Source organism: Dipodascopsis tothii (assembly GCF_038497935.1).
Source record: "Dipodascopsis tothii strain CBS 759.85 unplaced genomic scaffold V1510scaffold_29, whole genome shotgun sequence".
Lineage (NCBI taxonomy): Eukaryota > Fungi > Ascomycota > Lipomycetes > Lipomycetales > Lipomycetaceae > Neoaidaea > Neoaidaea tothii.
The window spans coordinates 88,540-108,555 of NW_027118013.1; the positions used below are offsets into that span (position 1 = coordinate 88,540).

The 20,016-nt window shown below is 69.1% G+C and overlaps 12 protein-coding genes across 12 annotated transcripts; 4 read left to right on the plus strand and 8 right to left on the minus strand.

Annotated features, from left to right (window-relative positions):
• Nucleotides 1-220: 220 nt before the first annotated feature.
• On the plus strand, nt 221-1,076 carry V1510DRAFT_421244 (uncharacterized protein). Its single transcript, XM_066934580.1, has 2 exons — nt 221-316; nt 394-1,076. Exon 2 carries the CDS (start codon nt 395-397, stop codon nt 1,010-1,012), a length of 618 nt encoding a protein of 205 aa, XP_066787434.1. The 5' UTR covers nt 221-316; nt 394; the 3' UTR covers nt 1,013-1,076.
• A 123-nt stretch (nt 1,077-1,199) lies between these two features.
• Nucleotides 1,200-1,983, plus strand: V1510DRAFT_404478 (uncharacterized protein; the record flags this gene model as incomplete). The annotated part of the gene is made up of 2 exons (XM_066932249.1): nt 1,200-1,245; nt 1,277-1,983. 2 exons carry the CDS (start codon nt 1,200-1,202, stop codon nt 1,981-1,983), a joined length of 753 nt encoding a protein of 250 aa, XP_066787435.1.
• Nucleotides 1,968-2,671, minus strand: V1510DRAFT_421246 (O-methyltransferase; the record flags this gene model as incomplete). Its single annotated transcript, XM_066934581.1, has 2 exons — nt 1,968-2,542; nt 2,573-2,671. 2 exons carry the CDS (start codon nt 2,669-2,671, stop codon nt 1,985-1,987), a joined length of 657 nt encoding a protein of 218 aa, XP_066787436.1. The 3' UTR covers nt 1,968-1,984.
• Nucleotides 2,672-4,590, minus strand: V1510DRAFT_421249 (acetyltransferase). The gene has a single exon (XM_066934582.1). It carries the CDS (start codon nt 4,444-4,446, stop codon nt 3,091-3,093), a length of 1,356 nt encoding a protein of 451 aa, XP_066787437.1. The 5' UTR covers nt 4,447-4,590; the 3' UTR covers nt 2,672-3,090.
• Nucleotides 4,591-4,852: 262 nt separating this feature from the next.
• Nucleotides 4,853-5,444, plus strand: V1510DRAFT_421251 (uncharacterized protein). The gene has a single exon (XM_066934583.1). It carries the CDS (start codon nt 4,917-4,919, stop codon nt 5,397-5,399), a length of 483 nt encoding a protein of 160 aa, XP_066787438.1. The 5' UTR covers nt 4,853-4,916; the 3' UTR covers nt 5,400-5,444.
• A 14-nt stretch (nt 5,445-5,458) lies between these two features.
• On the minus strand, nt 5,459-8,350 carry V1510DRAFT_404482 (uncharacterized protein; the record flags this gene model as incomplete). Its single annotated transcript, XM_066932250.1, has 1 exon — nt 5,459-8,350. One exon carries the CDS (start codon nt 8,348-8,350, stop codon nt 5,459-5,461), a length of 2,892 nt encoding a protein of 963 aa, XP_066787439.1.
• Nucleotides 8,351-9,949: 1,599 nt separating this feature from the next.
• V1510DRAFT_345429 (uncharacterized protein) lies at nt 9,950-10,462 on the minus strand (the record flags this gene model as incomplete). The annotated part of the gene is made up of 1 exon (XM_066930814.1): nt 9,950-10,462. A coding segment is annotated over one exon (513 nt), but the record flags the coding sequence as incomplete, so codon positions are not given.
• A 1,603-nt stretch (nt 10,463-12,065) lies between these two features.
• V1510DRAFT_421259 (SMAD/FHA domain-containing protein) lies at nt 12,066-13,635 on the minus strand. The gene has a single exon (XM_066934584.1). The coding sequence runs from the start codon at nt 13,469-13,471 to the stop codon at nt 12,491-12,493; it is 981 nt and encodes a 326-aa protein (XP_066787441.1). The 5' UTR covers nt 13,472-13,635; the 3' UTR covers nt 12,066-12,490.
• V1510DRAFT_368761 (uncharacterized protein) lies at nt 13,544-14,012 on the plus strand (the record flags this gene model as incomplete). Its single annotated transcript, XM_066931370.1, has 2 exons — nt 13,544-13,611; nt 13,643-14,012. Coding segments are annotated over 2 exons (438 nt in total), but the record flags the coding sequence as incomplete, so codon positions are not given.
• V1510DRAFT_381816 (uncharacterized protein) lies at nt 13,978-15,161 on the minus strand. The gene is made up of 2 exons (XM_066931655.1): nt 15,073-15,161; nt 13,978-15,043 (listed from the first exon to the last, which is right to left on the minus strand). Exons 1-2 carry the CDS (start codon nt 15,100-15,102, stop codon nt 14,021-14,023), a joined length of 1,053 nt encoding a protein of 350 aa, XP_066787443.1. The 5' UTR covers nt 15,103-15,161; the 3' UTR covers nt 13,978-14,020.
• Nucleotides 15,162-15,543: 382 nt separating this feature from the next.
• On the minus strand, nt 15,544-16,709 carry V1510DRAFT_421265 (uncharacterized protein). The gene has a single exon (XM_066934585.1). The coding sequence runs from the start codon at nt 16,565-16,567 to the stop codon at nt 15,572-15,574; it is 996 nt and encodes a 331-aa protein (XP_066787444.1). The 5' UTR covers nt 16,568-16,709; the 3' UTR covers nt 15,544-15,571.
• A 214-nt stretch (nt 16,710-16,923) lies between these two features.
• On the minus strand, nt 16,924-18,957 carry V1510DRAFT_421269 (metalloenzyme). Its single transcript, XM_066934586.1, has 3 exons — nt 18,640-18,957; nt 18,503-18,541; nt 16,924-18,470 (listed from the first exon to the last, which is right to left on the minus strand). The coding sequence occupies exons 1-3, from the start codon at nt 18,677-18,679 to the stop codon at nt 17,011-17,013; spliced, it is 1,539 nt and encodes a 512-aa protein (XP_066787445.1). The 5' UTR covers nt 18,680-18,957; the 3' UTR covers nt 16,924-17,010.
• Nucleotides 18,958-20,016: the final 1,059 nt, after the last annotated feature.

The window sequence follows — 20,016 nt, forward strand, 5'->3', positions numbered from 1 at the left end:
TCTTCCCTTTTTTTTTTCCCCGGGCCGCACCCGTTACCCGGCGCGGGCCGGCTGCCTGTGTACGGCGTGAACCGCCGGCTGTGTGGTGAGCCGCACGGTGTGCGGCGCTCTGCGGGGCCGGCGCGGCGTGCTGACACAAATATATGCGCGCTGATTGGCTAGCGTGGTTACCCGGCCCATGATACTCACCGCCGTCCTCGAATCAAAGTCTGTAGCGACCAAGCGCCAGAATTTTCACCAAAAAACACGCAGGACACAATCCAGCACAGTCGAGCCCCGCGGCATTGGATAGCAGCAGAGCACACAGTCGAAGCAGGTACGCACGACCGCATTGCCCGCGCCCGCAGGCCGCCCGCGCTCCCGGCGCCTCTCTGCGATCGAGCTGACCTCCAGAATGGCGTCCATCCCTCCCCAGGTCACATTCCCCATCCAGGAGTACGCCCCGTACTACCCGCGCGACACGCTCGCCATGACCAAGAAGTACTTCTTCCTCGGATCCGGTCTCGGCGGCATCTCGCACGTGTTTTACGAGTACATGATCGAGCGGCGGACGCCCAAGTTCACGTCGGCGTTTGTGCGGACGCTGTCCAAGGTCACGCTCACGTCGGGCGCGATCTCGGCCAACTACATCTTTGTGCTGTGCGCCATGTCGAACCTGCGCAAGACCGAGGACGCGACCAACGCGGCCGTCACCGGCGCCGTCACCGGTGCCATCACCGGCGTGCTCTTCAAGCCGCGGACGATTCCGCGCGTCGCCGGCTACGCCACCCTCGGCGCCGTGTTCCTCGGCCTCTACACGTGGGCCGGCAAGCAGTCGCTGCAGTGGGCGCCGACCACCGTCGACGGCGAGTTCGACCTCGACCGCGCCAACGCCGACGCCACGTCGGGCCAGTCCCTGAACCAGCACGGCCTCTACAAGGGCGGCCTCTGGCAGGTCTCGTACCGCCGCCCGCTGTCTCAGACCGTGGAGGAGCTTGGCGAAGGCCGGGGGATTTTCAACCCCGAGAAGTAGGCTACGACTGGGAAAATTGCACGGGACTGTATTTAAGCATATAATAGACATCATTGACCTGCGTGTCTGACGCTGCGGCGGCGCGGCGACGGGGCCACGACCGCGTCAGCCCGTCCGCAGCAGTGCGCCGCGCCGCACCGCGTGCGGCTCGTGCCCTATATCGCCCTAGCCGCGCTCCCTCACCACCATGGACTCGCTCGCGTTCTACCACCTCTTCCAGGCCGACGCCCAGGGTATGCACGCGTCCGGACGAGCTGACCCTAGCGATCCGCGATCGCCTGGCCGCCGGCGCTCCCGCCGAGGCCCGCGAGTTGCTCGAGAGCCTGCTGAAATCCGTGCAGGACGCCCAGTCTGAGCTCTCGGCCTACGACCAGCGCAGCTACGGCCAGACTCTCGCCGAGCTGTCGACGGCGGTGCACGAACAGCAGCCGTCGCGGGCACGGTTCCGCTTCTCGCAGCGGCCGCGGGCGGCGCCGGCACCCGAGCCCGAGCCAATCAAGCCGGCCGCGCCGGCCGCGCCGGCCGTCCCTGAGCCGCCTGTGACCACGGACGCAACCGTCGCCGTCGCTGTCGCCGACGGCATCGCGCGCGCGACGCATCTCGAGCGCTGTCGCGTGCGCGTAGCCGATCCGGCGTCCACCGTCCAGCTAGCCGACGTGGTCGGATCAACCGTCGTCGTCGACGCGGCCGTCGCCGGGCCCACGTTCCTCAACCGGCTGCACCAGTCCACCGTTGTCCTCGCGGGCGGGTCCCACCAGCTGCGGATCCACGACTGCGACGGCGTCTACGTGTACCTGGGCGGCGCCGGTGGCCGCGCGATCATTGAGCGGTGCCGCGGCATGGTCTTTGGCGGCGCAGGCGCCGTCGTCGTCGACGACTTTGACCATCCAGGCCAGGCGCACACGGCCAGCTGGCGGCCGGCCACGGCGGCGGAACTGGCCGACGCGCGCGCGCTGGCCGCAGCTAGCTAATCTATTCGGAACGGTCTGTCAACAGCACGTAGCGGACGCCCATCTTGCGCTCACGCGTCAGCGCGCCGGCCGCGTCGCGCCGCAGCTCATACACGTACTGCTCGCCGTCGGCCGCACGCACCGGCACAAACATGCGGCCGCCGGGCGCAAGCATCGTGGCGACAGCGGCCACGGCGGCCTCGTCGGCGGCGGCTCCCACGTGGATCGCGTCAAACACGCGTCCCGGCAGCGGTTGGCGGCCGTCGCCGCAGATAACGTCGACGTCGGTGCCGGCGGCGACGCCCTGGCGCGCCAGGTTGCGCGTTGCCAGCGTACAGAGCTCGGGAATGTGCTCGACGCCGACGACTGAGCCGGTCGGCCCGACCAAACGGGCCAGCACCGCCAGCAAGTACCCTGAGCCGCAGCCAACGTCGAGCACGCGCGCGCCTGCTCCCAGGCTGGGCTCCAGCTGCGACAGCGCCAGCGCGTGCATGTGCGGCGCCGAGATCGTGGCCTCGTAGCCGATCAGCTGTGGCGCGTCTGCGTACGGCTGGCGGGGGGCAAAATAGGCCCTATCGACCTGGCGTCAGCGCAGCCTCCCTGGACTTACCGCACGCATCGCGCCGGCTACGCGGTCGCTGGCGAGCTCGGCCGCTACCAGGTTGCTCACCAGCTCGTCGTTGGAGGAACCCGAGCACTGCCAGGCCATTGTCTACGGGACTGAAGGTGTGGTGCTATGCCGCACGTAGCCACCGGCGTGCATATAGCCGCAGTGTGTCCGTGCGGGTGAGCCGCGATGGCGACTCTGTGGGGCAATTGAGGCCGACCACCTTCGGTGGGGTGCTGTCTACTAAGCGGAGCCGCTGACGGGCTTCCAGGGGCGCGAGGCTGGGTGCCCCGCGGGCAGATGTTATGATTGAGATGACGCGTATATAGACATATAGCCGCGGGGTGTAACTAGGGACTAACCGTCGCGCGCATAGCCGCGTAGGTGCATACAGCCACACATGGCATACAGCCGCAAGATCATATAGCCACATGATCATATAGCCGCAAGAGCATATAGCCGCACACCGCCGCACACCGTGCGGCTGATATACGAGCCGCACGCCGTGCGGCGCAGTGCGCTCAACCCACGTATTCCGCGTACTCGTTCCAGACCGCGTCTGCGCCGAGACGCGTCCAGTCGTCGTCGCAGAGGCCAATACCAATGACCAGCTCGCCGTCTGGGGCCTTGGGCATGATGTAGCCCAGACTCTCGATCGGCAGGAAGCGCGGCCGGCGGACGGCCTCGGGCTTGCCAAGACCGAGGCCAAAGTCGAGCGCGTAGACGTCGACCTTGGCCCAGGAGCTCAGCATGATGCCAGTCTCGGCGTCGACGGGCGCGGTCAGCGCGACCACCGTCTTGTCGGGCGACCGGTCGAGGAGGGTCGCCAGTGCGCGCGTACGGTAGGCCACGTCGTAGACGCGAGGGTAGAGCTGGCGGCGCAGGGCGGACGCGACTGCGCCGAGCGAGGCTGTGGCCAGGTCTGGCACGGCAAAGCTGCTGAACACCATGTTCGAGAGCGCGCCCGGGTACGAGTCCGGCACGTGCAGGAACGGACGCACGTCGACAGCGCGACCGAAGGTGGTGACCGCGTCCGGCTTGAGCCGCGGCGCGCGGGCGCGCGTGACGCACTGCCACAGCAGCGCCGTGGCGGCGTCGTCGGTCGAGACAAAGTCGACGTCAGCGTCCTTGGTCGCGTTGGCGGCGGCCTTGAGCCGGCCAAGAGCGGCCGCGCTGAACCGCACGTACGCCCAGGTCGTCGGCCGCGCCGCGGCCGGCACCGGCGGCCGCGCCATCTGGTGGTCGAGATCGGATCCTGGCTGCCAGGCCGCGTCCATGAGCGGCACGGACGCGCGCTTGTCGGCGTTGCCGGCAGCGAGGTCGGCCGCGGAGGGCAGGACGCCGGCGCAGGCCTGGCTGAGCCACCGCATGACGTTGCCCTGGCCGACCATGTCCATGGCGTTGTGCTGGCTGGCGACGGTCAGCACGACGCCGCCGACAATGAAGTTGATCTGCACGGCCAGAACCGGGCCGGTCTCGGCGACGAGTCCGGCGGCCGTGCCGGGCGGATTGAGCGTCATGCACGGCGCGATCAGCTTCTCGTCAAGGAGCCTGAACGGGTATTTTGCTGCGCGCAGCGAGGCCACGGTCGGCGCGGCCGGGTCCGTGGTAAGATCGCGCACGACCAGCGGGATCTGGTCGCGCGCCACGATCTTGAACGTGCCGGTCACGTTCGGCCCCGCACCGGTGTTGACGACGTCGCCGCAGACCCAGGGAAACGCGGCCGCGAGGGCGTCGAGGCCGTCGCGGAGCGTCTTGGTGGCGGCATCGCGGTCGGCGTCGCCGGCAAAGACCGAGCAGATCTGTGTGTAGAGCTTGTGGAGCGACGGCTGGTGCCCCAGCACGTCGAGGTTCTCAAGGCACCCGAGGGGCGCCATGCGGTCGTGGTCTGTGCCAGGCTTATTTGTAGGAGCGCGACGTCATCGGCCGCGGCGGCCGCCAGTTCGCGGACTCGACGGGTTGGGACTAGGGCGGGTGTGAGTCAGTGCAAAGTCCGCAAGTCCGTGAGCCGCGCGCGGTGCGGCTCGCGGCGTCTGCAGCTCGCCGGCCCCGCGTCACGGACCCGTCGCGGACCGTGTCCGTCGCGGACCCGCCGCGGACCGGGTCCGCCCGCCCGCGTCCGGCCACCGTCCGCTCCGCGTCGCACGAGACAATCGCGGCACCGCCGGCGGCCGTAGACGCCGAACACCGGCGCCGCGCGTGGCGCGGGTGGCGTAGCTGTGGCGCACCGCGCCGCACGTCGGCCTCCTTCGTCTCCGACCCGACCCGACCCTAGAGACGTCATCCACGTCAGCCATTGTCCCCAGCTCGCTAATAAACCCCGCCAGCGCCGCTCTCATCCTCAACAATGCTCATCACCACAGAGAAACTGATCAAGGCGTCGCCGGCCAAGGTCCGCCAGGCCCTGCTTGACTTTGGAAAGCACCCCGACTGGAACCCGTTCTTCAAGTCGATCGCAGTCTCGTCCGCCGTCGACGTCGCCGACTCGGCCGACTACGCGGCCGCGTCCGTGCCCGCGCCCGGCGCCACGCTGCAGATCACGATCGCGCCCGTCAACCGCGGCGAGCAGGTCATCAAGCCCACGGTCCTGGTCAACACAGCCGAGCTGTTCAAGTGGCGCGGCATCCTCCTCGTGGGCTTTCTCTTCGCCGGCGAGCACGCGTTCGAGTTCAAGGCCGAGGCCGGCCCCGGCGGCGAGGAGTACACGCGGTTCGTGCACTCGGAGAACTTCTCGGGCGTGCTGGTGCCGCTCCTGGGCGGGATCCTGGCCGACACCAAGGCCAGCTTCATCCTGCTGAACGACGCGCTGGCCGACTACGTCGAGGCCTAATGTACATACAATAATCAATAGCCGATCCCATACATGCCATAAAAATACACGGTAGCTACCTAGGCGTCGTCGATGCCGTCGTCAAAGCCCATGCTGCCGGCCGAGGACCGGCGACGGTCGCCGGCCAGCGGCGGCGCCAGGACCGGCGGCGACGGCGCGGCGGACGGGCTGCCGAAGCCGAGACCGCGCATGAAGCCGACCGGGCCGAGCCGGGAGTTGACGTTGCGCTCGCGCTCGCGGGTGAGCATGAGCTTGAGGTTGTCGTTCTCGGACATGGCCTCGTCGAGGCGCTGGCGGGCGCCGTCGCGGTCGCGCACGCGCGCCTCGCGCTCGGCCTTGAGGCGCTTCTCGAGCTCCTGCAGCCGGATGGCCCACTTCTCGCTGCTGGCGGCGCCGACGCTGGCGGCGCCGACGCTGCCGTCGAGACGGTCGAGCGAGTTCTCGCGGCGGCTGCTGAGCCGCGACCCGGCGGCCGACGACGACGCGGCGGCGACGATGGTCTCGAGGTAGTCGAGCTTGGCGGCCTTGGTCGAGAGCGTAGCGTCGAGCTTCTTGATGTCGCGGGAGACGCGGCCCTCGGACGCGGCGACCTTGTCGGCGAAGGACGCGAGGAGCATGTCCAGCGACGTGAGCGCGCCGAGCAGCGCCCGGCTCTGCTGCTGCACCTGCTTCTCGGACAGGACCGAGGCCGCCGACACGGCCGAGCCGCCGTCGACGGCGGCCGCGCCCGGCACCGGGATCGTGGCCCCCGTCAGCTCGCTCAGCCGGGCGGCGATCTTGGCCACGAGCGCGTTGCGCTCGTCCAGCTGCGCGGCCAGCGTGCGCGCGCGCCGCTCGGCCAGCTGCAGCGCCTTGTCGTCGGCCTTGCGCGGCGACGCGGCCCTGTCCTCGAGCGCGCGGACCTGGCCGCGCAGCTGGTCCGCGGTCTCGTTGGCCGCCCGCAGCCGCAGGCTCATGTCCTCGATCGCGGCCAGCCGCGTCTGCAGCGCCTGCTCGCGCGCGTCGACCTCGACCGCCAGTGTGTTGCGGCTCTCGACCAGCCGCCGCACGGCCGCGGCCAGGCCGGCTGTGCTGACGTCGATGCCTGCACCGTCGCCGCCGGGCGCGCCGACCACGCCAGCGACCGCGGCCGCGACCGCCGCCGCCAGCTCGTCCAGCTCGGTGCGGTCGGTCGCCGCGCGCGCGCGCACGGCCTCGAGCTCGGCCGCCAGGTCTGCCGCCCGGCGCTTCTCGGTGCGCGCCTCGTCCGAGCGCTGGCGGACGACCTCGCGCCACTCGTCCTCCTGAACGTCCATGGCGTCCGCGCGGCGCGCGCGCTCCTCCTCGAGCCGCCCCTCGAGCTCGCGCGCGCGCTCCTCGTGCGCGCGCGCCTCGCCTTTGAGCGTCTTGAGCGCGAGCTCGGCGTCGGTCGCGCGCTCGGCCTGCTCGCGCAGCAGCTGCACCTCGCGCGACGTCTCGACGTGCTGCTGCGACAGCCGCTCGAACTTGTCCTTCTCGGCCGCGACCGCGTCTGCCAGCGCGCCGTTCTCGTGCTCGACGTCGGCCAGCTGCGCCTTGAGCGCCTTGATGTCGCGCCGCCGCGCCTTGGCCAGCTCGGCCAGCCGCGACAGCTCGCTCTCGGCCTCGTCCCGCAGCTCGTCGTAGTCCTCCTGCCAGCCGACGAGGTCCTCCTCGCGCGCCTGCGTCTCTTTGAGCAGCACGATGATCTCGCCCTCGAGCCGCTCCTTCTCGTCCACGACGAACTCGTAGTCCGCCGTCAGGCTCTCGTACATGTCCTGCAGCTCGGCGTTCTCCTTGGCGAGCAGGTCGACCTGCATCTTGCGCTCGTGCGAGACGAGCTTGACCGCCGCCAGCTGGTCGCGCAGCTCGCTCTCGCCCGCAGGCCGGTGCAGCGACAGCGCCGTGCCCGCGCGGCCGTCACGCGCGCCTGTCAGCTCGCGCTCCAGCCGCGCGCGCTCGCCGCGCTCCTTGTCGAGCTGCTCGCGCAGGTACTCGAGCTCGCGCGCGGACGCCAGGCTGGCCTCGTTCGCATCAAAGTCGCGACCGTCACGCCGCGCGGCGTCCAGCTGCTTTCGCAGCTTCTTGAGCTCCAGGTTCAGGCCCACGTTCGTGGTCTTCATCTCGACGTTCTCGGTCATCAGGTCCTTGACGCTCTCGTCCGACCGTTTGGCCAGCTCCTCCTGCAGGATGTAGATCTTGAGCTGGAAGCCCCAGTTGTCCTTCTGCAGCTTGTCGATCAGCGACGACTGTTCCTTGAGCGTCAGTCCGTCGCCGCCGCCGCCGCCGCCGTAGCCGCCGTAGCCGCTGCCGCCGGGCGTGCCCGCGTGCACCAGCGCCAGCGACGACGCCGGCCGGCTGGCCACCGACGGCGACTCGGCCTCGCGGATGTCGCGCAGCCGCCGGAAGCCCCCGTACCCGTCCGGCCGGATGTCCTTGACCTTGGCCACCAGCGCCGACATGGTCGGGTCCGTCTGCATGCTCTTGCTGCGCCCGTGGCCCAGCGGCGTCTCCGGCACGCCCGGCGTCGCCGACCGTCGCGCCAGCGGCGTGCCCTGCCCGTCGTCGCCAGCGGGCATGCCCGGCAGGCCCGCCGGCGACACCGGCGGCGACCCCGCCAGCATCGCCGGCTCCGCCGACGGCAGCGACTCCTCCAGCCCGCCGTCGCCCGACTCGTCCTCGAACCCGTGGCTCAGCCCAGGCTCCAGCGACAGCTGCGCGTGCTCCAGCGCGTCCTCGGCCTCAAAGTCCTCCTGGGACTCCGAGTCCTCAAAGTACGCCGGCTGCCGCCGGCTCGCTGTCCGCGCCCGCGACCCCGACCGCCCCAGCCCGGCCGCGTCGCTGTCGGGTGTCGTCGCCGCCGTCGTCGCCCGGCTACCGGCGGACGCCGCCATCTCGTCGCGGTCTGCGTGCGACGACCCGCTCGTCGACGCCCACAGTTCTGCCTGCGACATGCTCGTCCGTGTCTAGCCGTCAGCCTGCCCGATCTAGCCCGCGCGCCGCCCCGGCGCCGCGCGCCTGGGCCCGCCGCGCCCGTGCGCGTCCGCGCCCGCCGCCTCGTGTCCGCGCCGCGCCCGCCGCGCCCCTGGGCCTCGCTAAGCCCGCCGCCGCCGACGCGCCGGCCGCCGGCCGCCCGCGGCTGCGCCCCGCCCGCGCCGCCGCCGCGCCGCGTCACCGCGCGCCCGCCACCCTCCCGTACCTACCTCTTGCCTCTCAGCGCTGCCGGCCGCAGATGCCGCCCGTTGCGCCGTGTTTGTTGGTGGATGTGCGATCGAGTCGGTCTATCAAACACGATCAGCCCCTCCCACACGATCCCGTCCGGATCGTCTGTGTGCGCCGCACGCCCGCTCGCCGTGTGCGGCCTCTTCGTTCGGATGCTCCGGGTTTGCACGGCCTGGTCGCGTCTGGCGGCCCTGTCGTCGATGGTGATGGTTCTGCCGTGAGATGTTTTTTATGTTTGTTTACGCGCTGTGGAATGTGGTTGGTCAACTTAAAGGGCGCCGCGGCCAGCAAACAGCGCGGCCGGCCGGGTGCGCGCCAAGCGAGCGTCCGGGACGGAGCGATCGTAGCAGACTCGATCCCGGCGGTGTCTGGTCGACAAAGCGACCGACGGCGGCCTGTGTGACCAGGGGCCGGCTAGAGTGGTGCTTACATGCGGCCGATGGTGCTACGCGATCTGGCTGCCAATTAGCCACGCCGACCAGGGACGGGCAGGAGCGGCCACAGACGGCCGCAGCAGGCCAGGGCCTGGCCGGCCTCTGGGACGCGGGGGCGACGGCGGCGGCCGATTCTACGCGGCCGGCGATCGGTTGTGGCGGTCATCGTTGGCTTGGCCGTCAACGGGTCACCAGCGCGCCCCGTCTGACCGGGCCAGCTGCTGGGTTGCGTAGTGCTCAGAGGTACGCGTCAGCGACCATGCCGGGTGCATGGGCCGGTGTAAACAGCAGAAACGAGCAAGGGCGGTCGCTTGTGCGTAAGGAGTTCGTGATGACTTAATTACAGACGCGGTGGAAATCGCTTACCCGACGCTGGACGGCGAACAGGCCGCCAAGCGAGAACAGACACGGTCGCACAGCGCCACCAGAGGGTCGCGCAGGGCGCAGACGCGGGCGGCGGACAGACGCAGGGCCTTAGCGAGCGGTCGTAACGGTACATTAGCAAAGATAGAGATACATGACCCATAAAATACAATCCCATCCATAGAACTACAAAATTTACAAGACCCCTTCCGCTCATCGCTTGGCTTTGGCGCGGCGCTTGGGGGTGCGTTTCGGACGGCCGCGCTTGCGCTTGCCCTTGTCGTCGTCGCCGTCGTCATCGTCGTCGGGGTCGGGGCCGGACTCGGGCACGGACGACGCGGCCGTGACCAGAGACGCGGCCGACGACTCGGACGAGGCCGACGAGGCCGAGGACTTGCCGGCGCGGGCCTTGGCCTGGCGCCGGGGCGCGCGGGGCGGCGGCTCGACCACGGGCGGGGCGGCTGCCGGCGTTGTCGGACTGGTGCCGGCCGAGTCTGCGGTCGGCTTGCGCTTGGTGCCGTACGAGTACGACGTCGTGAACGGCTGGGTGCGAAACTGCGTGTAGTAGCCGGCGTAGCCGTTTTGGTAGGCGGCCATCGGGATCTTGGGCGGGAACCCGTTCGAGGCGTAGTGGTGGCCGTTCTGGGCGTCCAAGACGGCCGGCGCCGAGACCATGGCCGGCGCGACGGGCGCCGGCGCGGCCGCGAGCGCCGGCATGGCGCCCAGCATCGGCGTCGGCGGCGGGCGCGCGGCGATCTGCTGGAGCTCAAAGACCTCACGCTGCAGACGCTCGTTGGCCTTCATGAGGAAGTTGGTGCGCATGACCTGGCGCTCAAACATCTCGAGCGCGACGTGTACCGGCTTCAAGTTCGGGCGCTCGTCCAGACAGCGCTGGAGGAGCTCGACCGACGGGAGGACCGTCCACAGCGCGAGGTTGCCCGACGGCCCCAGCACGCGCTCGAACGTGGCCGAGTCCTCCTCGCTCCAGACGTGGAGCGGAATGTTCTTGGTGCCCTTCGCGGCGCCGTGCCGCGCTCTGTCGTAGGACTCCATGTCCGGCGGCCGCTCGCCGGCCCGCGCGGGCGGACGGGAGGCCGCCGGAGCGGGATCTGCGTTGGCCTTGGCCACCGTGCGAGACGTGGTCGCGGGCTGCGCGCTCCGCGGGTAGTCGCCAGGGTATGCGGCGGCCGTGGCCGCTCGACGTCAGTTCTCTGTGCCGGTCTGGGTGCTGCGTGGCGCGCGCTACCGCCTCGGTCGCTGCCAATCCTGCGCTGCGCTTGCTGCTGCCGTCCGCACAACTCGAACGTACTGGCTGCAGTCTGCGATCGTGAGATCACGGCGAATCCGAGAGAAAATTTTCGGACTGGGGGTCTGCTGCCGGCGGTCTACAAATTGACACGGGAAATGGGGGAGGCGTAGTGTTTGCCTGTGTGTAACAGTCCCGATCGGGCAGGCATGTCCAATTTGGACTGGCGCTAGCTTCATTAGGCACCAGCGCATTTATCGGTGCGCACGTCCAGCTAGTCCAAATGAGGACACACATGTGTTTAGCGTGCGCCGGCGCCACTAGCGCGCAAGTCTCGGGTTAGTGCGTTTCCGCATGTGGTGTGTGACATTGCAGCCGCGCCTGCACTGCCGCGACCAGCACGCGTCCGCCGCTAGCGCTGGTGCCGCGCGACCGCGTTTGCCGGCAAGCCTGGCGCCGCGCGCGCGAACTACCGGCCCCGTGGGGCGTGCGCCGCCAGGGCCCGGGCCGGGGCGCCCTGAGCCCTGCGCCAACATGGCCAGCGCGGCCGCGACGAGAGGGGGGGGTGCTTCAGGGGAGGCGACTTTAAGGTGCGGAGCCGTTGGGCTGGGCTGGATGCGCGGACTGTGTCCGGACTGGTGTCCGCTGTGCGCGTGACCGCACTGCGACACGGGGCGCTGGACCACGGCTCTGGCTCGACGAGCGGCTACGCCGCAGGCCGCCGTGTCGCAAAGCGGCGGCACACCTCACGCTGGCGGCGCCCGGCGGCGCGGCGCCCCAGTGGGGATCGGTTCTGTCGTTCGGCGTCCTTTGTGCGCCCCAAGTGCCGCAGGCAACGGCTCCGGTCGCCTGGCCGCGCGGCAGAGGTGCGCAGGGCACCCGCGGCTCGAGCCGAAGGCCAGGCGGTGGCACAGGGCGTCCCTGCGCTGCGCAACGGCTCGCCAGCCGCAGCCGCACGCCTCATTTTGCTCGCTGGCGTTTTCAACTAGCGCCGTCGCCCATAGCCAGCCTGCTAGCTCCACGCACCGCATTGGATCTTGGGCGCGGGCGGAGGATGCAGATGATCGACGCAGCAGCCTGACGAGTTGTACCAGCAGTGTGCTTGGTAGAGCCATGGGCTCGGTACAGCGTACGCACCAGTGCATGGGCTAATGCACCAGTGCGCAAGCCTGCAGAAGCGCCACAGCCTGCTGGTTGATCCGGCGCGACTCAGTCATTACGGTATAGCCCGTCCGTGCGCTCGGATCCATGGCTGCACGCTGGCGGCTCCGCCTGGCGGCGCGCACCGCAGGCCGCAGCACACACCAGGAGCCACCTGTAGCCTTTCTACTGCCGGGGTGCCGCCGGAGTGTCGCCGGGAGCAGCCGCGGTCGCCAGCGATGGTCCTGCACACTACGGCACGCGTACGTGGGTGTAGATGTATATTCACAATGTCGTGCTCGCCGTGTCGGCCACTACCTCCTTCCTGGACCGCATCTCGCGGTATGGCCTGGTCAGTGCTAAACCACGCGCAGAGCGAATCCTAGAGATCGAGCCGGTCCAGGCAGCTGTTTGGACCGTCCCTTCGCCTCGACGCGCTAAAAACCGCAGCCGATCGTGAGGGGTTTCTTTAGCAGTCCGACCGCTCGGCAAGAAAAAAAGGTTCCGTACCTGTGGAGCGGGTAGTTCGGCAGTTCTGTGGAACAACTCTTCAGAAGATACACAGCCAGGACACCAGCCTTCCGGTCCACAGACTATCTGCAGACCTGCAGCACGGCCGCCGCCACTGTTGCATTCCTCATGCGCAAGCTGCTGCTCTGCCGACCAGATACGTAAGCCCGCTCTCACTTTCACTCGGGGTCCAGCCAGACGTACTCTCGTGTCGAGTGCCCAAACTGGATCATGTCCTTGTTTGCCAGCTCCACGTACGTCTCCTTCGCGATTTTCTTTCCGTTGACCTTTGTGCCGTTGGCCGACCCCAAATCGTAGATGTACGGCCGCACCTCGTCCTTTGCAACCAAATCCTGGTCGTCTTCGAGAAGGATTCCAGCACCCGCCAACGCCTCGTGTACGTACAGTCGGTACTGGATGACTGCGTGCTGCTTGCTGCAGCTCGGGTGGTCTAGCGGCACGTCCACGGCAGTCCGGTCACGGCCCAATAGGTAGGTCGACTGCTGGTCTAGCCGGAGCGTGTCCACGATGTCGCCGTTCTTGAACACATACAGCCGGTACTCGCGGTCGGGCTTGCGAGCGTCTTCGGGCTCCTCGTACTTGAGTGCCAGCGTCTTGTAGATGTTTTCGGGGTCGTGCAGCTTGCGGTCGGCTGCCAGCGCGCCCGACGTGTTGTAGTTTGGTCGCTCGGGCGACTTGGACGGCGACCGCGATCGCGACTGCGACCGGTCCCGCCGGCCGCGGGGCAAGTGTCCGGACTCGCTCTTGATGCGTGGGGACCGCTCGCGGCGCCCGCGAGGCGACCATTCGCGCTTGACGTCCGGAGAGGCTTCGCGCTTGACGCGGCGATCGCGTCCGAACTCGTCGCGGCCGTCGTCGCGACGGCCACCACGGCCACCGCGGTTATCCCGGAAGCCACGGTCGTCCCGGTAGCCGCGATCACCGCGGCCGCGGCCGTAGTCGTCGCGGCGGCCGTAGTTGTCGCGGCGGGCCGCGTAGCCGTCGTCGCGGTAGCCATCGCCGCCGCGGGGTGGACGGGGCCCGCGACCGGCGTCCGGGCCATCCCAGCCGCGACCGGCCGGACCTCTGGGGCCGTCCGGACGGCGATCACGGCCGCCGTCGTGGCGCTCGCGGTCGTATCTGCCGGGTCCAGAGTCCATTGTTGTCGACTTTCGGGAGCGAAAAATCTGCTCCCACGACCGATCTCATCCACCACCTGCACGCTGGCGCACCTTGGCCTCTGTCAGATTTGCGGCACTGATCCCGCGCAGTACCGCTGCCCGCGGTGCCGGATCAAATAGTAAGTCGTACGCGGGACGCGCTGACGACAGCTGCTCGCTGAAATGCTACAAATCGGAGGCCCACGTTGACCCCGCGCCGGGCGATGCTCCGGCGGCGACGGAGCTGCCGAACGGGGAGCCGCCGGCGGCGCCCGCGGCGGCTGAGCCCGCGTCGGGCCCGATGGCCGCGCTGCTGCAGAACACCAAGATCATGGACATGCTGCGGTCGCCGACGCTGCAGCTGCACCTGACGTCGGTGCTGCGGCTGCTGACGGACGAGCGCCTGGCCGGCGAGCACACGACCGAGGGCCGACGCGCGGTGGCGCTGCACAAGCTGCGCGAGCTGCGCGCCGGCGGCGTCGAGGAGAACGCCGAGGTGGAGGAGTTTGTGGACGCCGTGCTGGCCGCACTGGCCGAGTAATACATTCTCTATAGACTGGCACGCTTGTACGCCACGCCGCGGACGCCGGGCAGGCGGATGCGGAAGATGTCGCCGCCGCGGTCGCCCGGGACCTCGGTCTCGGCGACCATGCTTGTGACGAAGAGCTCGTCGTGGTTGGGGCCGCCAAAGACCGGACACGTAATGCTCTCGGCCGGGAAGACGTACTCCTCGACCGGACGGCCGGTCTGGTCGTAGCGCCGGACGCGGTTGGCGCCCCAGACGGCGACGAAGAACTCGCCCTCGTCGGACATGGTCATGCCATCGGCGGTGGGCACTCCGGGAACCGAGATGAAGAGACGCGGGTTGGAGATGGCACCGCTCTCAGCGTCGTAGTCGTACTCGTCGATGCAGTGGCGCTTGCTGTCGGTGAAGTACATCTTGGTCTCGTCCTTGGACCAGCCGAGACCGTTGGGGATGCCGCAGTTCGAGACCACCTCGGCGACGGCGCCGGGCCGGAGGCTGTCGAACCGGTACAGACTGCCGATGCGCGGATCGGGCACGCCGTCGAACGTCTTGAGCATGGTGCCGGCCCAGATGCGGCCCTTGCTGTCGACGTTGCCGTCATTGAACCGGCAGAGGTCGCCGAGCTCGCCTTTGTCGGCGTAGACCTCGACGGCATAGTCGAGGGCGACCGGGGCCGGCGCCGGACCGCGCAACGGCGCGTACGCTAGCTTGGAAAAGTCGACGACGGCGGGACCGCGTTGGCCGAGGACGACGAATGTGTCCGGGCCGGCCTCGATGGGCGCGCGGGCGAGCATGCCGATGGGCTCGGTGAACCGGTACCGCCGAACGCGCTGCGCGTAGCCATCGAGGTCGGGGCCCTGACCGACCGGGCCGTAGGCCTCGATCTCCGGGCCGACTCCGGTCGACGGCTTGACTTTGTACGGCGAGAACCCGCCGGTGGGCGCGGCCAGGACCTCGTTGCGCTTGATGTCAACAAAGTAGAGCGTGCCAGTTTCGGGCACGTAGACCGGGCCCTCGGCGAGCTGGCACTCGGACGGGATCCAGGGCTGGGTCAGCGAGAACGCAGACGACATACCTCGGTGATCACGTATTGGGGAATGGCCATGGTTGCGGGTTGCGTGGGCAAACTGCCGGTTTTACGAGTGGTCGAGCCAGCAGGATCGGCCGGGCGGGTCACTACGCGTTGGCGTCGGTGGCCGGTACCTCGCCGGCGAGAACACGCCGCGGCGCACGGGCCCAGCGCCTCGCTGTGCGCCTGCGGTTGCGGCTCGGCAGATGAGCCACGGCCAGCGCTTATCCTACGGGAGCATGTTCTGGTGCCCCGCGGAGGGGCATCCCGCACTACGTAAGCGCAGGCGCGAGGCGCGGGCGTGGCGCGGGCGTGGCGCCGCACGAGCCGCACGGGGTGCATGAGGCACGGCCACGCGCGCCGGGGCACGGCCACAGCAGCACGAGCCGCACGCGGCGCATGAGGCGCGCCACCCGCGCCGAGGCACGGCCACAGTCGCGCGCGCCGCACGCGCCGCACGCGCCGCAGCGCTTCGCCTTCGGGTAAGGGCCCATCTATTCCTATCTCACGCCTTCAGCGCATTGTACGGCAGCGCCGTCGCCTTCACTCGGAACCGGAAGATCTGGCCGCCCTGGTCGTCGGCCGGCGCGTCAGGGTCGTGCGCAGTCGTCACAAACAGCTCGTCGTTCGCGTCGCCGCCAAACACGCAGCAAGACACCTTCCGCGCCGGCAGGTGGTACTCGGCCACCAGGCCGCCGTGCGGCGTGTACTCGAGCACGCGGCTGCCGCCGTTCGTCAGCGTCAGGAAGATGTGGCCGCTCTCGGAGATGGTGAAGCCGTCGGGCCGAATTGGTGCGTCCGTGTTGATGAAACGCATGCGGTTCGTGATCGCCGCCGTCTCGGCGTCGTAGTCGAAGCGGTACACGGTGTGCTCGGCCGAGTCGGCCAGGTAAAAGTACTTGTTGTCCGGCGACCAGCACATGCCGTTGGGCACGCCCAGGTGCTCGAGCACCAGCGTCGGCGTCATCTCCGGCCCGTCAAACCGCCACAGCTGGCCGATGCGCTGCGCCATGTTGCTCAGCCAGTCCAGCGGCATCGTGCCGGCCCACAGCCGACCGTGGGTGTCGACGTTGGCGTCGTTGAACCGAAGCGAATCGCGCAGCGTCGGGCGGTCGGCGAAAACGTGCACCTTGTAGGGAACGTCGTACACCGTGGCGGTGTTGGGCTCCAGCGTCTTAAAGTCGACGACCGCCACGCCCTCTTTCGCGGCCAGCACCAGCACGTCCGGCTCGGGCGTGCGGCCGACGTACGTGATCATGTGGTTGAACGTCCACTTCTTGATCACGGCGTCGTCGGCCGTGGCAAACGCCTCGACCCAGTCCTCGCTCGTGGCCGAGCCGACCTTGGACACGGCCGAATCGACGACGGACGCGGCCAGGACCTGGTGCCGCGGCATGTCGATGAAGTACAGCGTCTTGGTCGCCGGCTGGTAAACCGGCGTCTCGCTGAGCAAGCACGACGGCGTCAGGTAGGGCTCTTTGATGAAGTACTGGGCGACCATGGCGGCAGGAAACGTGTGCGGGCTCTGCGGCGCTGGCGGCCGTCATATACGCCTGCGCTGGGCACGCTGCGAGACGTGGGGGGCACGTTTGGGCGGAGTCGCGCCCGCGCCATGCGATCTTGGGCATGGCCCAGGACGTGGCCTACAGCGGCAGCCGCCGGGCGGGCCGGCCAGGCCGCACACCCGCTGGAGCCGGCGCCACCTGCGGCCGGCTAGAGTCTGCAGCGCGCTGGCGGGCGTTCCGGTGCGGAAGGGGCGGAACCCGGGGACGGATTACGGGGCGCGGGTTTGGCGCATAAGCGGCACACCGCGCGACACCTGCAACCTCAATTACTGCGCGGCGCGGCGTGCGGGGGTAGGCGGAACCTGATTCATTGACTATATAGCGGCCAGCCGCGCAGACACCGGGCCGGGCGCGGCAGACGCAACACGCTAGGCTAGGCCTAGTGCGAGAGCAGCGACACACCGGTCATGTGCTCGGGCTTGGGCAGGCCCATAACGTCGAGGATGGTCGGCGCAACGTCGCCAAGGACACCGCCGTGCTTGAGCGTCCAGTCGGCCGGGGCGTTGGCCATGACGAACGGAACCTTGTTGAGCGTGTGCGAGGTCTTGACCTTGCCCTCGGGGGTCAGCATCTCCTCGGCGTTGCCGTGGTCGGCGGTCACAAAGAGGATGTAGCCCGACTTCTGGCAGGCCTCATAGATGGTGCCGATGGCCTGGTCGCAGTGCGAGACGGCCTCGACGGCGGCCTCGTACACGCCAGTGTGGCCGACCATGTCGGGCGCGGCCAGGTTGCACATGACGAACGGGTACTTCTGCTCGGCCATGCGCTCGGCGACCTTGTCGGCGACCTCGTGCTGGGACATCTTGGGCAGCAGGTCGTAGGTGGCGACCTTGGGCGACGAGATCATGTCGCGTTCCTCGAGCGGGTACTGCTTCTCGACGCCGCCGTTGAAGAAGAAGGTGACGTGGGCGTACTTCTCGGTCTCGGCGATGTGGATCTGGGGCACGCCCTTCTTGCCGAGCCACTCGGCCAGGACGTCGTCCATGCGCTGGGGCGGGAACGCAACCTTGAACGGGTAGTCGGCCTTGTACTGGGTCATGGTGGTGATGTACAGGTTCTCGGGCACGTCCGTGTCGACCGGCGACGAGTCCACGCCAAACAGCTGCGTGATCTCGCGCACACGGTCTGAACGGTAGTTGAAGAAGAAGAGCGTGTCGGCGGCCTGGATGCGCGTCTTGGGGTCGGCCAGCACCAGCGGCTTGAGGAACTCGTCCGTCTCGCCGGCGGCGTACTTGGACTCGATCGCGCCCACAAAGTCCTCGGTGACCTCGCCCTTGCCCTCGATCAGGCCCTTGAGCGCCACGTCGACACGCTCCCAGCGCTTGTCGCGGTCCATGGCGTAGTACCGGCCGACGACCGTCGAGACCTTGGCCACGCTGCCGATCTCCTTGATCTTGGCCTCCAGCGTGCGCATGTAGCCAGCCATGCCCTTGGGGTCCGTGTCGCGGCCGTCGCCGAACGTGTGGATGTAGATCTCGGGAACACCCATGTCAGCCGCGACCTGCAGCAGCTCGAAGAGGTGGTTCTGGTGCGAGTGCACGCCGCCGTCCGAGAGCAGGCCGAGCAGGTGCAGGCGGCCGTTGCCGGCCTTGGCGTGCTCGAAGCTGTCGACGATGTTCGCGACCTTGTTGAACTCGTGCTTCTTCATGGCCATGTCGATGCGGACGACGTCCTGCCAGACGACGCGGCCGGCGCCGATGTTGAGGTGGCCGACCTCCGAGTTGCCCATGAGGCCCTCGGGCAGGCCGACAGCCGTGGACGAGGCCTCAATCTCGGTGTAGCCCTTGGGCGACTGGGCGAACGCGTCCATGACCGGCGTGTTGGCGTTCTCGATGGCATCTGCGGTCAGCCCGCCCGGCGGCAGTACGTACTTCCTTTGTAGCCCTTCTCGGGGTGCACGCCCCAGCCGTCTGTTGGTCAGCGAGCCCGGACAAGCCCGCCGGCCGGCGCGGCCGTCAGCGCCATCGGCCGACGGGCCGGCGCCGGCCAGCGGCCGCACGCTACTCACCAATGACGATCAGGCAAGCCTTCTGCTCAGTGGAAACCATATTGTCTGTTATTCTAGGTGGACTGTCTTGCAGCAACTGGGGAACAAAAATTTTTATCGGCCGCCTTCCAATTGTTGGGCTAACTCAGTGGACGCCAATCAGCCTAGTGGTATCAAACAACTGGCGTGGTGGCCGATCGGTGGGTGGCCCAATGTTTTTCCGTCGTCCGGGTACCCCCACGTGTGGGCACGGTCCCAGAACTGTTGGGCGCGTGGGACAGAATGCGGTCACGGACACAGTCCGCAAGCCCGACCCGGTCCGGACCGGGTCCGGCCGGGTCCGGCGCGAAAAGCGCGCCGGACGGCTGGAAGGCCTGCAGGCGTGGCTGGTTATCGCAGCCGCCGTGCGGCGCGCCGCGCGCTGCGGGCGTTTCCGGGGCGCCGCGCTCGGACGGCCGGATCGCCGCGCCAGCACGCCGCGTCCGCGCCGCGCCCGCGCGCTCGGCGCCGGCGCGCGGGCGCTATAAGAGCGCGCGCAGGGCGCCGCGCGCCTGGGCGAGCGCAGGGAGCTGCCCAGCACTCGGCCAGCCTATTGCCGGCTGCCGACGCGGGGCGGCGCAGCCATGCGCGCCCTGTTCCAGAACGACACATGCGGTAATGTGTGACAAGTGCCGCGCCGCCGCGCTGGCTCCCACACGTGTGCGTCGCCGGCAGAAGGCCGCTATATAGACCCCACGGGGACCGCGGCGACGTCACGCCAGCGTCACGTGGACGTACGCTGCGCGACTTGCGCGCCGTTCCTGCGCCGGCCTCCAGACGGTTCCAGGCCGCGCTGGCATCGGAGCCGGCGGCGGTGGCGCGGCAGCCGGCGGCCGGCACGAGCCAGCGTACGCCCTGCATGTCGGCTCGTCTCCGGCGGAAGCGCGACGCGGGAGACGCCGACCCGGGTAACGCTCCTGCAGGTGGCTGCGAATAGCACAGAACGCCCTCGACGAGTCTGGAACGGTTGCTGGAGATCAGCCGATGTAAGCGAAGATGTCCCAAGATTACCGGACGACGTGCGTCAGAGCGGCATTAGCGCGTGCATTTAGAGTTTCGCCCTTGGCGCCATCCCGCTCTGAACAGACCTGCCAACCGCTCGCGGCGCCGCGCCGGCCGGCCTGCGGCGGCCGCCGCGCGGAGATAGCCCGCGGAGGGGCGCGCGGGCGCTGCTAGATCCGAAACGCGACAGCACCCGGCGTCGCCGGCTAGGCGTGGACGAAAGCGGCAGCATTGGCGGCCGTGCGCCTTCGCGGGCTCGGCCGCACAGACACCTTTGCGTCCGCGGCGGCGGCCGCGGCGGCGAGCGCGTACGGTGGCGAGCCGCGCGTCGGGGTGGTAGCGGGGCGGCGCGCGTCC